At 51.6% G+C, this 13,246-nt stretch overlaps 1 protein-coding gene across 6 annotated transcripts in view; it reads left to right on the top strand.

Moving 5' to 3' along the window:
- rgl1 (ral guanine nucleotide dissociation stimulator-like 1) overlaps positions 1-12,173 on the top strand; it is a 59,256-nt gene extending 47,083 nt beyond the window's left edge. For all 6 annotated transcript variants that reach the window (XM_041277801.1, XM_041277800.1, XM_041277797.1 and 3 more), the window contains exons 11-18: positions 3,944-4,030; positions 4,921-4,953; positions 5,102-5,223; positions 5,431-5,520; positions 6,100-6,274; positions 6,617-6,826; positions 9,291-9,405; positions 10,239-12,173. In XM_041277801.1, coding sequence (XP_041133735.1) covers positions 3,944-4,030; positions 4,921-4,953; positions 5,102-5,223; positions 5,431-5,520; positions 6,100-6,274; positions 6,617-6,826; positions 9,291-9,405; positions 10,239-10,432 — 1,026 coding nt within the window. In that variant the 3' untranslated portion in view covers positions 10,433-12,173. The remainder of the gene's footprint in view (positions 1-3,943; positions 4,031-4,920; positions 4,954-5,101; positions 5,224-5,430; positions 5,521-6,099; positions 6,275-6,616; positions 6,827-9,290; positions 9,406-10,238) is intronic.
- Positions 12,174-13,246: the final 1,073 nt, after the last annotated feature.

Raw genomic sequence — 13,246 nt, 5'->3', positions numbered from 1 at the left:
TGTACTGCACTGAGACACAAGGGATCCAGACAGGGTGTGTACACTGACTGCAGAGAACTACACTGTACTGCACTGAGACACAAGGGATCCAGACAGGGTGTGTACACTGACTGCAGAGAACTACACTGTACTGCACTGAGACACAAGGGATCCAGACAGGGTGTGTACACTGACTGCAGAGAACTACACTGTACTGCACTGAGACACAAGGGATCCAGACAGGGTGTGTACACTGACTGCAGAGAACTACACTGTACTGCACTGAGACACAAGGGATCCAGACAGGGTGTGTACACTGACTGCAGAGAACTACACTGTACTGCACTGAGACACAAGGGATCCAGACAGGGTGTGTACACTGACTGCAGAGAACTACACTGTACTGCACTGAGACACAAGGGATCCAGACAGGGTGTGTACACTGACTGCAGAGAACTACACTGTACTGCACTGAGACACAAGGGATCCAGACAGGGTGTGTACACTGACTGCAGAGAACTACACTGTACTGCACTGAGACACAAGGGATCCAGACAGGGTGTGTACACTGACTGCAGAGAACTACACTGTACTGCACTGAGACACAAGGGATCCAGACAGGGTGTGTACACTGACTGCAGAGAACTACACTGTACTGCACTGAGACACAAGGGATCCAGACAGGGTGTGTACACTGACTGCAGAGAACTACACTGTACTGCACTGAGACACAAGGGATCCAGACAGGGTGTGTACACTGACTGCAGAGAACTACACTGTACTGCACTGAGACACAAGGGATCCAGACAGGGTGTGTACACTGACTGCAGAGAACTACACTGTACTGCACTGAGACACAAGGGATCCAGACAGGGTGTGTACACTGACTGCAGAGAACTACACTGTACTGCACTGAGACACAAGGGATCCAGACAGGGTGTGTACACTGACTGCAGAGAACTACACTGTACTGCACTGAGACACAAGGGATCCAGACAGGGTGTGTACACTGACTGCAGAGAACTACACTGTACTGCACTGAGACACAAGGGATCCAGACAGGGTGTGTACACTGACTGCAGAGAACTACACTGTACTGCACTGAGACACAAGGGATCCAGACAGGGCGTGTACACTGACTGCAGAGAACTACACTGTACTGCACTGAGACACAAGGGATCCAGACAGGGTGTGTACACTGACTGCAGAGAACTACACTGTACTGCACTGAGACACAAGGGATCCAGACAGGGTGTGTACACTGACTGCAGAGAACTACACTGTACTGCACTGAGACACAAGGGATCCAGACAGGGTGTGTACACTGACTGCAGAGAACTACACTGTACTGCACTGAGACACAAGGGATCCAGACAGGGTGTGTACACTGACTGCAGAGAACTACACTGTACTGCACTGAGACACAAGGGATCCAGACAGGGTGTGTACACTGACTGCAGAGAACTACACTGTACTGCACTGAGACACAAGGGATCCAGACAGGGTGTGTACACTGACTGCAGAGAACTACACTGTACTGCACTGAGACACAAGGGATCCAGACAGGGTGTGTACACTGACTGCAGAGAACTACACTGTACTGCACTGAGACACAAGGGATCCAGACAGGGTGTGTACACTGACTGCAGAGAACTACACTGTACTGCACTGAGACACAAGGGATCCAGACAGGGCGTGTACACTGACTGCAGAGAACTACACTGTACTGCACTGAGACACAAGGGATCCAGACAGGGTGTGTACACTGACTGCAGAGAACTACACTGTACTGCACTGAGACACAAGGGATCCAGACAGGGTGTGTACACTGACTGCAGAGAACTACACTGTACTGCACTGAGACACAAGGGATCCAGACAGGGTGTGTACACTGACTGCAGAGAACTACACTGTACTGCACTGAGACACAAGGGATCCAGACAGGGCGTGTACACTGACTGCAGAGAACTACACTGTACTGCACTGAGACACAAGGGATCCAGACAGGGTGTGTACACTGACTGCAGAGAACTACACTGTACTGCACTGAGACACAAGGGATCCAGACAGGGTGTGTACACTGACTGCAGAGAACTACACTGTACTGCACTGAGACACAAGGGATCCAGACAGGGTGTGTACACTGACTGCAGAGAACTACACTGTACTGCACTGAGACACAAGGGATCCAGACAGGGTGTGTACACTGACTGCAGAGAACTACACTGTACTGCACTGAGACACAAGGGATCCAGACAGGGTGTGTACACTGACTGCAGAGAACTACACTGTACTGCACTGAGACACAAGGGATCCAGACAGGGTGTGTACACTGACTGCAGAGAACTACACTGTACTGCACTGAGACACAAGGGATCCAGACAGGGTGTGTACACTGACTGCAGAGAACTACACTGTACTGCACTGAGACACAAGGGATCCAGACAGGGTGTGTACACTGACTGCAGAGAACTACACTGTACTGCACTGAGACACAAGGGATCCAGACAGGGTGTGTACACTGACTGCAGAGAACTACACTGTACTGCACTGAGACACAAGGGATCCAGACAGGGTGTGTACACTGACTGCAGAGAACTACACTGTACTGCACTGAGACACAAGGGATCCAGACAGGGTGTGTACACTGACTGCAGAGAACTACACTGTACTGCACTGAGACACAAGGGATCCAGACAGGGTGTGTACACTGACTGCAGAGAACTACACTGTACTGCACTGAGACACAAGGGATCCAGACAGGGTGTGTACACTGACTGCAGAGAACTACACTGTACTGCACTGAGACACAAGGGATCCAGACAGGGTGTGTACACTGACTGCAGAGAACTACACTGTACTGCACTGAGACACAAGGGATCCAGACAGGGTGTGTACACTGACTGCAGAGAACTACACTGTACTGCACTGAGACACAAGGGATCCAGACAGGGTGTGTACACTGACTGCAGAGAACTACACTGTACTGCACTGAGACACAAGGGATCCAGACAGGGTGTGTACACTGACTGCAGAGAACTACACTGTACTGCACTGAGACACAAGGGATCCAGACAGGGCGTGTACACTGACTGCAGAGAACTACACTGTACTGCACTGAGACACAAGGGATCCAGACAGGGTGTGTACACTGACTGCAGAGAACTACACTGTACTGCACTGAGACACAAGGGATCCAGACAGGGTGTGTACACTGACTGCAGAGAACTACACTGTACTGCACTGAGACACAAGGGATCCAGACAGGGTGTGTACACTGACTGCAGAGAACTACACTGTACTGCACTGAGACACAAGGGATCCAGACAGGGTGTGTACACTGACTGCAGAGAACTACACTGTACTGCACTGAGACACAAGGGATCCAGACAGGGTGTGTACACTGACTGCAGAGAACTACACTGTACTGCACTGAGACACAAGGGATCCAGACAGGGTGTGTACACTGACTGCAGAGAACTACACTGTACTGCACTGAGACACAAGGGATCCAGACAGGGTGTGTACACTGACTGCAGAGAACTACACTGTACTGCACTGAGACACAAGGGATCCAGACAGGGTGTGTACACTGCAGAGAACTACACTGTACTGCACTGAGACACTTCCTGATTGAGTTCACAAAAAAGTGCATCAGGGGGATGACCTGGGCAACGAAAAAAACACACATTCTGAATTTGTGTTATTAAACTCTAAACATTTCTAAAACAGAGGTTCCCTGTTCAGTAAGCAGTAATAGAAGGCTATGCTAACAATACTGAATGCACTGTAATGAACTGCTGAAGGAAGCCACAGCCAGGTAAAGGATGAACACACTGAGTGAATGATGGGGCTGATTCTGGTTTACTTCATGGCTACTTGAAATGGTTTAAGCTCGACTCTCCTGGTAGTCAGTGGGCTGTTTCCTGTGCTGTGAGCTGTGTGTGTTTGTGTCTCTCTGCAGGGAGCCATGCAGGGTACTGTCCCCTATCTGGGCACCTTCCTGACAGACCTCACTATGCTGGACACTGCGCTGCCAGACTTCGTGGAGGTACAGACCGGTTATGCTCTTCACTGTGGATCCTCCCCTCCCCTCCCCTCTGCTGCCTCATCTACTCCTCCCCTCCACTCTCCTGTCGATCTCCTCCTCCCCTCCCCTCTCCTCCCTCATCTCCTCCTCCCCTCCTCTCTCTTCCCTCATCTTCTCCCGTCTCCTGCCTCATCTTCACCTCCTCTCCTCCCCTCCACTCTCCTCCCCCTCTTCTCCCTCATCTCCTCCTCTCCTCTCCTCCCCTGTCCTCCCTCATTTCCTCTCCTTTCCTCCCCACTCCTCCCTCCTTTCCTCCCTCACCTCTGCTCCCCTCCAGTCCACTCTCCTCCCTCATCTCCTCCTCTCCTCCCCCTCCACTCTCCTCCCTCATCTCCTCCTCTCCACTCCTCCCTCATCTCTGCCTCTCCTCTCCTCCCTCATCTCCTCCTCCACTCTCCTCCCTCCTCTCCTCTTCTCCCCTCCACTCTCCTCCCTCATCTCCTCTCCCTTCCCTCCACTCTCCTCCCTCATCTCCTCTCCCTTCCCCTCCTCTCCTCCCCTCCCCTCCACTCTCCTCCGTCCTCTCCTCCTCCCCTCCCCTCCCCTATCCTCCCTCATCTCCTCTCTTCCCTTTTCCACTCTCCTCCCCTCCACTCTCCTCCCCTCTCTTCCCTTCTCCACACTCCTCCCTCATTTCCTCCTCTCTCCCCAGCCCTGCATTATTGATAATGTATGAGAAATCGTCCACTCTCTGTTCAAGATTTTCCCATCATCCTGTATAGATCACATGGCAGATTATTTAAGACACTCAAACCTTTATTCTGTGTCTTCATGTGCACTCATCCCTGCAGTGTGGGGGGTCCTGGGTTCTAACAGCTCGGATTAACGCAGGTTTTGTTTTGTTTCCACAGGGCGGTCTGATTAACTTTGAGAAGAGACGGAGGGTGAGTTTGCACAGATATGCCCCTGCAGATCTGGAGTTTTAAAGAAGTGACAGCTTTGCTCTTGTCAAAGGAAGCCCTGGTGCCAGGTCTTGCTCTCCCTGACGCTGCTGCCCGGCTCTCTCTCTTCTCTCTCTGTCTCTGTCTCTAGGAGTTTGAGGTCATTGCACAGATCAAGCTCCTGCAGTCCGCCTGCAACAGCTACTGCCTGAGCGCCAACCCGGCCTTCCTGCGCTGGTTCAGGAGCCAGCAGCACTTAACTGACGAGGAGAGGTGAGGAGCATCTGAGGCTCTTAATACTCATTCCTAACAAGAGTGGGGTGCTGGACCACACTGCCTCCTTCCCAGTCCCTCAGCTATAACCACTAAGCCACACTGTTGGAGCCGAGGGTCTGAAGTGTGTGGTCTTAGTCTTATTTTGTGCTTTCTCTCTCATTCGCTCACGCTGTCTCTTTCTCCCTCTCTCTCTCTCTGTTGCAGCTACTCCCTGTCCTGTGAGATCGAAGGCATCGCAGACAGCAGCCCCACATCCCCAAAGCCTCGCAAGAGCATGGTGAAGAGACTGAGCCTGTGCGTATCACGTCACTGGAGAGACTGGCAGTCTCCATCAAAGACTGACCCCTTCCCCTATGACTCCTCCCCTCATTGAGCCTCCTATGACTCCTCCCTTCTCTAACTCGTCCTCTCTCTGACTCCTCCCCTCCACTCCCCTGACTCCTCTCCTCATTGAGCCCCCTCTGACTCCTCCCTTTCTATTCCCCCTCTGACTCCTTCCCTCCACTCCCCCTCTCTGACTCCTCCCTTTCCATTCCCCCTCTGACTCCTTCCTTTCCATTCCCCCTCTGACTCCTTCCCTCCACTCCCCCTCTCTGACTCCTCCCTTTACACTCCCCCTCTCTGACTCCTCCCTTTCCACACTCCCTCTATGACTCCTCCCTTTCCACTCACCCTCTCTGACTCCTCCCTTTCCACTCACCCTCTCTGACTCCTCCCTTTCCACTCCCTCTCTCTGACTCCTCCCCTCCACTCCCCCCTCTGACTCCTCCCCTCCCCTCCCCCTCTCTGACTCCTGCCTTTCCACTCCCTCTCTCTAAATCCTCCCCTCCACTCCCCCCTCTGACTCCTCCCCTCCCCTCTGTCTCCTGGCAGATTGTTCCTGGGTACGGACGCGGTGGCCAGCAGCACGCCGGTGAAGGAGAGCCCCAAGTCGCCCCTTAGTGGCAGCTCTGGGGAGAGCATGGACTCGGTCAGCGTCTCGTCCAGCGACTCCAGCCCCTCGGAGCTCGAGGTGGCCTGCCAGACCCCCGATACACCCATGAAGAAGGTACAGCCAGCACTTTAATCACAGGGCCAGTCACAGGCAGAGTAGCGTCCGAGGCTTTATGAAGAACAGTCCGAACCCACAGGATGGACGTGTGTAAAGCATGTAAAGAGAGCAGCTTGATTACAGACAGCATTGTGAGGAAAGGCAGGCGCTGACACCCTGATCATACCGTTCTTCTTTAGCCAGGTCTATTAACCACACAGGGATTGAGAAGCTCAGTTCAGTGAGACACGGCAGTTAGACAGATGTGCTTGTGACAGTCCAGTGCAGCCCCGCCCCCCTCTGGACAGTCTGCTGGTGTCCCCCTCCTGACAGTCCTGTCCCCTACTTGTTTGTCCCCAGCTCTCTGAGTCCTCATCCTGCTCCTCGATCCACTCCATGGACACCTTGTCTTCGTCCCCCTCGCTGCCGGAGCCCCCCCCCACGCACAGGCGCTCCGTGTCGGGCTCCAGTGCACTCCCCCTGCCCGTCTACAACCAGCAGAACGAGGACAGCTGCATCATCCGGGTCAGCGTGCAGGCCAGCAACGGGAACCTGTACAAGAGCATCCTGGTGAGGAGAGAGAGGGGAGGGGAGGGGAGGGGAGGGGGTACAGACCAGCAACAGGAACCTGTACAAGAGCATTCTGGTGAGGAGAGGCGAGGAGAGGGGGTACAGACCAGCAACGGGAACCTGTACAAGAGCATCCTGGTGAGGAGAGGAGAGAATAGAGGAGGGGGGGAGGGGGTACAGCCTAGCAATGGGATCCTGTACAAGAGCATCCTGGGGAGGAGAGTGAGGGGAGATGAGAGAAAGAGAGGAGACAGGAGGGCAGGGCAGGTGGTACAGGCCACCAATAAGAACTGGTACAAGGAGGGGAGGGAGTGAGGGGCAGTGTGTGTGTGCAGGGCTAGAGTTAGGGTTAGGGTCACAGCTGCAGGGTGGGGAGGAGGGGAGGGAGGGGCGGTGTGTGTGTGCAGGGTTAGAGTTAGGGTTAGGGTCACAGCTGCAGGGTGGGGAGGAGGGGAGGGAGGGGCAGTGTGTGTGTGCAGGGCTAGAGTTAGGGTTAGGGTCACAGCTGCAGGGTGGGGAGGAGGGGAGGGAGGGGCAGTGTGTGTGTGCAGGGTTAGAGTTAGGGTTAGGGTCACAGCTGCAGGGTGGGGAGGAGGGGAGGGAGGGGCAGTGTGTGTGTGCAGGGCTAGAGTTAGGGTTAGGGTCACAGCTGCAGGGTGGGGAGGAGGGGAGGGAGGGGCAGTGTGTGTGTGCAGGGTTAGAGTTAGGGTTAGGGTCACAGCTGCAGGGTGGGGAGGAGGGGAGGGAGGGGCAGTTTGTGTGTGCAGGGGTGTGAGGGAGGTATTCTGTGAATGTGTAGAAATGTTTCTTGGAGTGATGGAGTGAGATGTTTTGGATGAGTTGAATGACACTGTTAATAATAGTCGTGGTGTTGTGGTTTGATGGCTCGACTGCATATTTCCTTCCCTACCTGCTTCCTCCTAAACCTCTTGTTATGTGGATGAAGGAAGTTTCTGCCTGCTGCCCTCTGCAACAGGGGCTGCCAGACTCGAGGCTGATTTTTCTCAAGCGCTGTACCGAAGGCCAGCACTAGAGAAGTAGTCTCCCAGCCGCCCTGTGTGTGTGTGTGTGTGTGTGTGTCTGTGGGTATATAGGGCTGTGTCTGTGTGTATAGGGCTGTGTGTGTGTGTGTGTGTCAGTGTGTATAGGGCTGTGTCTGTGTGTATGTATGTATAGTGGTGTGTGTGTATGTGTATAGGGCTGTGTGTGTGTGTGTGTGTCAGTGTGTATAGGGCTGTGTATGTATGTATAGTGGTGTGTGTGTGTGTGTGTGTGTGTGTGTGTGTAGGGCTGTGTCTGTGTGTGTGTAGGGCTGTGTGTGTGTAGGGCTGTGTCTGTGTGTGTGTAGGGTTGTGTCTGTGTGTGTGTAGGGCTGTGTGTGTAGGGCTGTGTCTGTGTGTATGTATGCATAGTGGTGTGTGTGTGTGTGTGTGTGTGTGTGTGTGTGTGTGTAGGGTGTGTCTGTGTGTGTGTAGGGCTGTGTGTGTGTGTAGGGTTGTGTCTGTGTGTGTGTAGGGCTGTGTCTGTGTGTGTGTAGGGCTGTGTCTGTGTGTGTGTAGGGTTGTGTCTGTGTGTGTGTAGGGCTGTGTGTGTGTGTGTGTAGGGCTGTGTGTGTAGGGCTGTGTCTGTGTGTATGTATGTGTAGTGTGTGTGTGTGTGTGTGTATGCATCTGTGGTGTGTGTGTGTGTGTGTGTGTGTGTGTGTGTGTGTGTGTGTGTGGTGTGTGTGTGTGTGTGTGTGTGTGTGTGTGTGTGTGTTTGTGTGTGTGTGTCTGTGTGTTGTGTAGGGCTGTTTGTGTAGGGCTGTGTCTGTGTTTGTGTAGGGCTGTGTCTGTGTGTATAGGGCTGTGTCTGTGTGTGTAGGGCTGTGTGTGTATGTGTGTAGGGTTGTGTCTGTGTATGTATGTATAGTGGTGTGTGTGTATGTGTGTGTGTGTGTGTGTAAGGCTGTGTCTGTGTGTGTGTGTGTGTGTGTGTGTGTGTGTGGGGTGGGTCTGTGTCTGTGTGTGTGTGTGTGTAGGGTTGTGTCTGTGTTTGTATAGGGCTGTGTCTGTGTTTGTGTAGGGCTGTGTCTGTGTTTGTGTAGGGCTGTGTCTGTGTGTGTAGGGCTGTGTGTGTGTGTGTGTAGGGGTGTGTGTGTGTGTGTTTGTATAGGGCTGTGTGTGTGTATGTGTGTAGGGCTGTGTCTGTGTGTGTGTAGGGCTGTGTCTGTGTGTGTGTGTGTAGGGTTGTGTCTGTGTTTGTGTAGGGCTGTGTCTGTGTGTATAGGGCTGTGTCTGTGTGTGTAGGGCTGTGTGTGTATGTGTGTAGGGTTGTGTCTGTGTATGTGTATGTATGTATAGTGGTGTGTGTGTATGTGTGTCTGTGTGTGTGTAAGGCTGTGTGTGTGTGTGTGTGTGTGTGTAGGGCTGTGTCTGTGTGTGTGCTGGGGTGGGACTCACCGTGTTGGTGTTTGTTATCACAGCTCACCAGTCAGGATAAGACCCCAGCAGTGATCACGAGAGCCATGAGCAAACACAACCTGGAGAGCGAGGCGACCGACCACTATGAACTGGTGCAGGTCATCTCTGAGGAGAGAGGTGAGTGAGAAGAACAAGAATAACATCACAAAGCCCACAGGAATACAATAAGAACAAGAATAACACCACACAGCCCACAGGAATACAACAAGAACAAGAATAACACCACACAGCCCACAGGAATACAACAAGAACAAGAATAACACCACACAGCCCACAGGAATACAACAAGAACAAGAATAACACCACACAGCCCACAGGAATACAACAAGAACAAGAATAACACCACACAGCCCACAGGAATACAACAAGAACAAGAATAACACCACACAGCCCACAGGAATACAACAAGAACAAGAATAACACCACACAGCCCACAGGAATACAACAAGAACAAGAATAACACCACACAGCCCACAGGAATACAACAAGAACAAGAATAACACCACACAGCCCACAGGAATACAACAAGAACAAGAATAACACCACACAGCCCACAGGAATACAACAAGAACAAGAACAACACCACACAGCCCACAGGAATACAACAAGAACAAGAATAACACCACACAGCCCACAGGAATACAACAAGAACAAGAATAACACCACACAGCCCACAGGAATACAACAAGAACAAGAATAACACCACACAGCCCACAGGAATACAACAAGAACAAGAATAACAGCACACAGCCCACAGGAATACAACAAGAACAAGAATAACACCACACAGCCCACAGGAATACAACAAGAATAACACCACACAGCCCACAGGAATACAATAAGAACAAGAATAACACCAAGAATAATAACCACAGCAAGCCAGGGTGTATTAATAACCACAGCAAGCCAGGGTAAACTAGTTTAATATAAGTTCCTCTCCTCTCCCACAGAGCTGCTGATCCCAGACAATGCCAACGTGTTCTACGCCATGAACAGCTCGGCCAACTTCAACTTCCTCCTGCGGCACAAGGAGTGGGCTGCGGGGGGGCGGGCAGTGAAACTGCGCAGCCGCTCAAGCGCCACGCTGCCACGGGCCTGCCGGGGGGGCTGCCTGAGCAACCGGCTGAGCAAGGTGACCCTGTGAGCGGGGAGAGAGAGAGAGAGAGGGAGGGGAGAGGGGCAGCCACTCCACTCGCTGACACACACTCCCATCGACACATTCCAGATCAGCTGTGTGTGTCAGCTGACCCGCATTGCCCTCGGAGCTCCCTCCCTCTTGGATCGAGCGGGACAGGACCGCAGCCCCGTAGAGGAGAGCTGGTCTGGCCAGCTCTCCCAGCAGACTCCCAGGCCTGGTCCTCGGCCTTGCGCAGCAGGGGCTCCACTGATTGATATTTTGATATTTCAGACGTTTGGAATATTTTGCACACGAAGGAGAGAAAGCAGCTCCTCATAGTTGTTTTCCTTTGTGTCCGGAAGGAGACAGGGACAGTGATGAGTAGATTGTATGGAATGATGGAATAAGGGATGAATAAGTGACAGAAAAGGGTTTCCTGAATGTGGGCGACTCACATGGACTGAAGAAGACTGAAGAAGGGATGGGGGTCCTTCCCCAGTCAGCTGGATGACGAGTGCTTGTAACAAGTGTTCTGATTGGCTCCTGATTGGGCCCTATTGTTTGCTTCCTTCTCTAATGAATCCAATTCCTCTGCTTTCCTATTGGTTTGTGTTTCTTTCCGGAGGGAGTGGCCAGAGCCTTGTCTTGAAGAGCGGAATGATCTGATTGGCTGATCTTCACTCTGTGGAGTTAGGTGCACTTGTTTTGGGAGAGGTGGGGTGAAGGGGACTCTTTATCACTGAGCACTGGTAGAAGTGTGCCTCTCTATCTGCACAACTGTCCGCTGAGTTTCCTGGAAACTCTACGGGCTGCTCAGTCCTTCTGTGCTTTTTTATTTTTTTGTTTTCCAAATTCATCAAATTATTGTCTATTTTTTCACAGAAAATCCACATTTTCTTAAAAATAAATCCTGTGAGCTGTAAGCAGCACCACAGATCGACTGTGCCCTATTTGTTTTCTGAGTATCCCAGAAAAATAAGTTATATATTTCTATGAGTGAATGAATTGTTCATGGGGAAAAAAATGAGAAATTTCTCAGAAAAAGAAATTCACTTGACTGTGGATTTTAATAAACTGCACATTTTGCCAAAATGTGTTCTTCCCAGATGTTTGCTGATCCCGGGATGGAGCAGGAGGATGCTGTGGAACGATTTGAAACTACAGAGACCTTCCCTTACAAATGTTTCCCATAATAAAAGTGTAATCAAGCACAGTGAAAGCCTGGTAAAGCACAGAGAGCTAACGTGAAGCACATTAAAAAGCATGGCAAACCAGGGTAAAGGACCGTGCAGAAATACTGGGGTTAACGTTCAGAAGGGTTTCAACTAAAGACAGATTTAGAGCTGCCTCCTGTTGGCTGGTTTTAAAAACATTTTCACTGCCGTGTTTTTTTGTGTGTCAGTCCTGACACGGGGCTGAGCAGCAGCATAGCATCCTGGCTCTCTAGCTGAACTCCCTGGTCAGCGAGCCCTCCTGTCTGTTTCTGTGCCTGCCCAGCCCTGGAGGAGTGGTCCTGGTCCCTGCATGCCCGGTTAACCTGAGCCAGTCCCTTGGCTGTTTTGCATCTCATGGTCTCCCCAGCAGAGCCACAGCACGGGTCTCCCCTCTCGCTCTGAGCGTCGCACAGCGCGGGTCTCCCCTCTCGCTCTGAGCGTCGCACAGCGCGGGTCTCCCCTCTCGCTCTGAGCGTCGCACAGCGCGGGTCTCCCCTCTCGCTTTGAGCGTCGCACAGCACGGGTCTCCCCTTTCATTAAATATATATATATACTTTTTGTAAATATATAATTTTTTTTGTATTGACATATTGTTCGGTTGTAATTTGTGTTTCCAAAAATTGAATCTGGTAACAAAAAAATAAATATTTGCAAAATAATTTCCAGTGTGCCTTGATTGAGTATTTTAGGTTTATAAGTGTGTGTGTTAATATATCTCTCTTTGCTGCCCATCGTTTTTCTGTCCAGTTTTGGTTTGGAGTGGGGAGGCTCTTCTTGCTGTGCCTCAATGGAATTCACAGCTTCACTTTCACCTCCAGCTGGTATTATGCAACACCTCTGAGCTCTTTACACCTCTTACAGTATTTCTGTTAGCTCTCATAACGATGCTTGATCACTTTACTGTTAATAAAAAATATATAACAGTTCAGTTCAATTGACTGACTTCTTTAGCTTTCAAATAAAGAGTGCACTGTTACTGCAGAGTAGCTGAACTGTAAAAGTCCTGTAAACTGTGAGGCCTGGAAGTTTCCAGCAGGACTGTGCTGGGGTTGAGCAGTGACCCCAGATAAGCCCTCTCAGCCTGGGTTACACCAGCACTCCCATGCCTGTTTGACCCTGTGCTTCATGATGTAGGATGCAGTGCCACAGTAAAAGTGAACACGGCCGCCCTGATTAGAGCTATGTGTTTGAACGCTCGTTGTACTCTGAGAGCCTCTGGGGGAATCCTCACTGCCCTGATTAGAGCTCTGTGTTTGAATGCTCGCTGTACTCTGAGAGCCTCTGGGGGGATCCTCACTGCCCTGATTAGAGCTCTGTGTTTGAACGCTCGTTGTACTCTGAGAGCCTCTGGGGGGATCCTCACTGCCCTGATTAGAGCTCTGTGTTTGAATGCTCGCTGTACTCTGAGAGCCTCTGGGGGGATCCTCACTGCCCTGATTAGAGCTCTGTGTTTGAACGCTCGTTGTACTCTGAGAGCCTCTGGGGGGATCCTCACTGCCCTGATTAGAGCTGTGTTTGAACGCTCGTTGTACTCTGAGAGCCTCTGGGGGGATCCTCACTTTGTTTTTAGAAGTTTCCTTCCACGCGCAGCCACATCCCAGTACCGGCCTATCGTCATGGAGACTGG

Source organism: Polyodon spathula, chromosome 18 (genome assembly GCF_017654505.1).
Source record: "Polyodon spathula isolate WHYD16114869_AA chromosome 18, ASM1765450v1, whole genome shotgun sequence".
Lineage (NCBI taxonomy): Eukaryota > Metazoa > Chordata > Actinopteri > Acipenseriformes > Polyodontidae > Polyodon > Polyodon spathula.
This window is presented reverse-complemented; position numbering and strand designations above follow the sequence as displayed.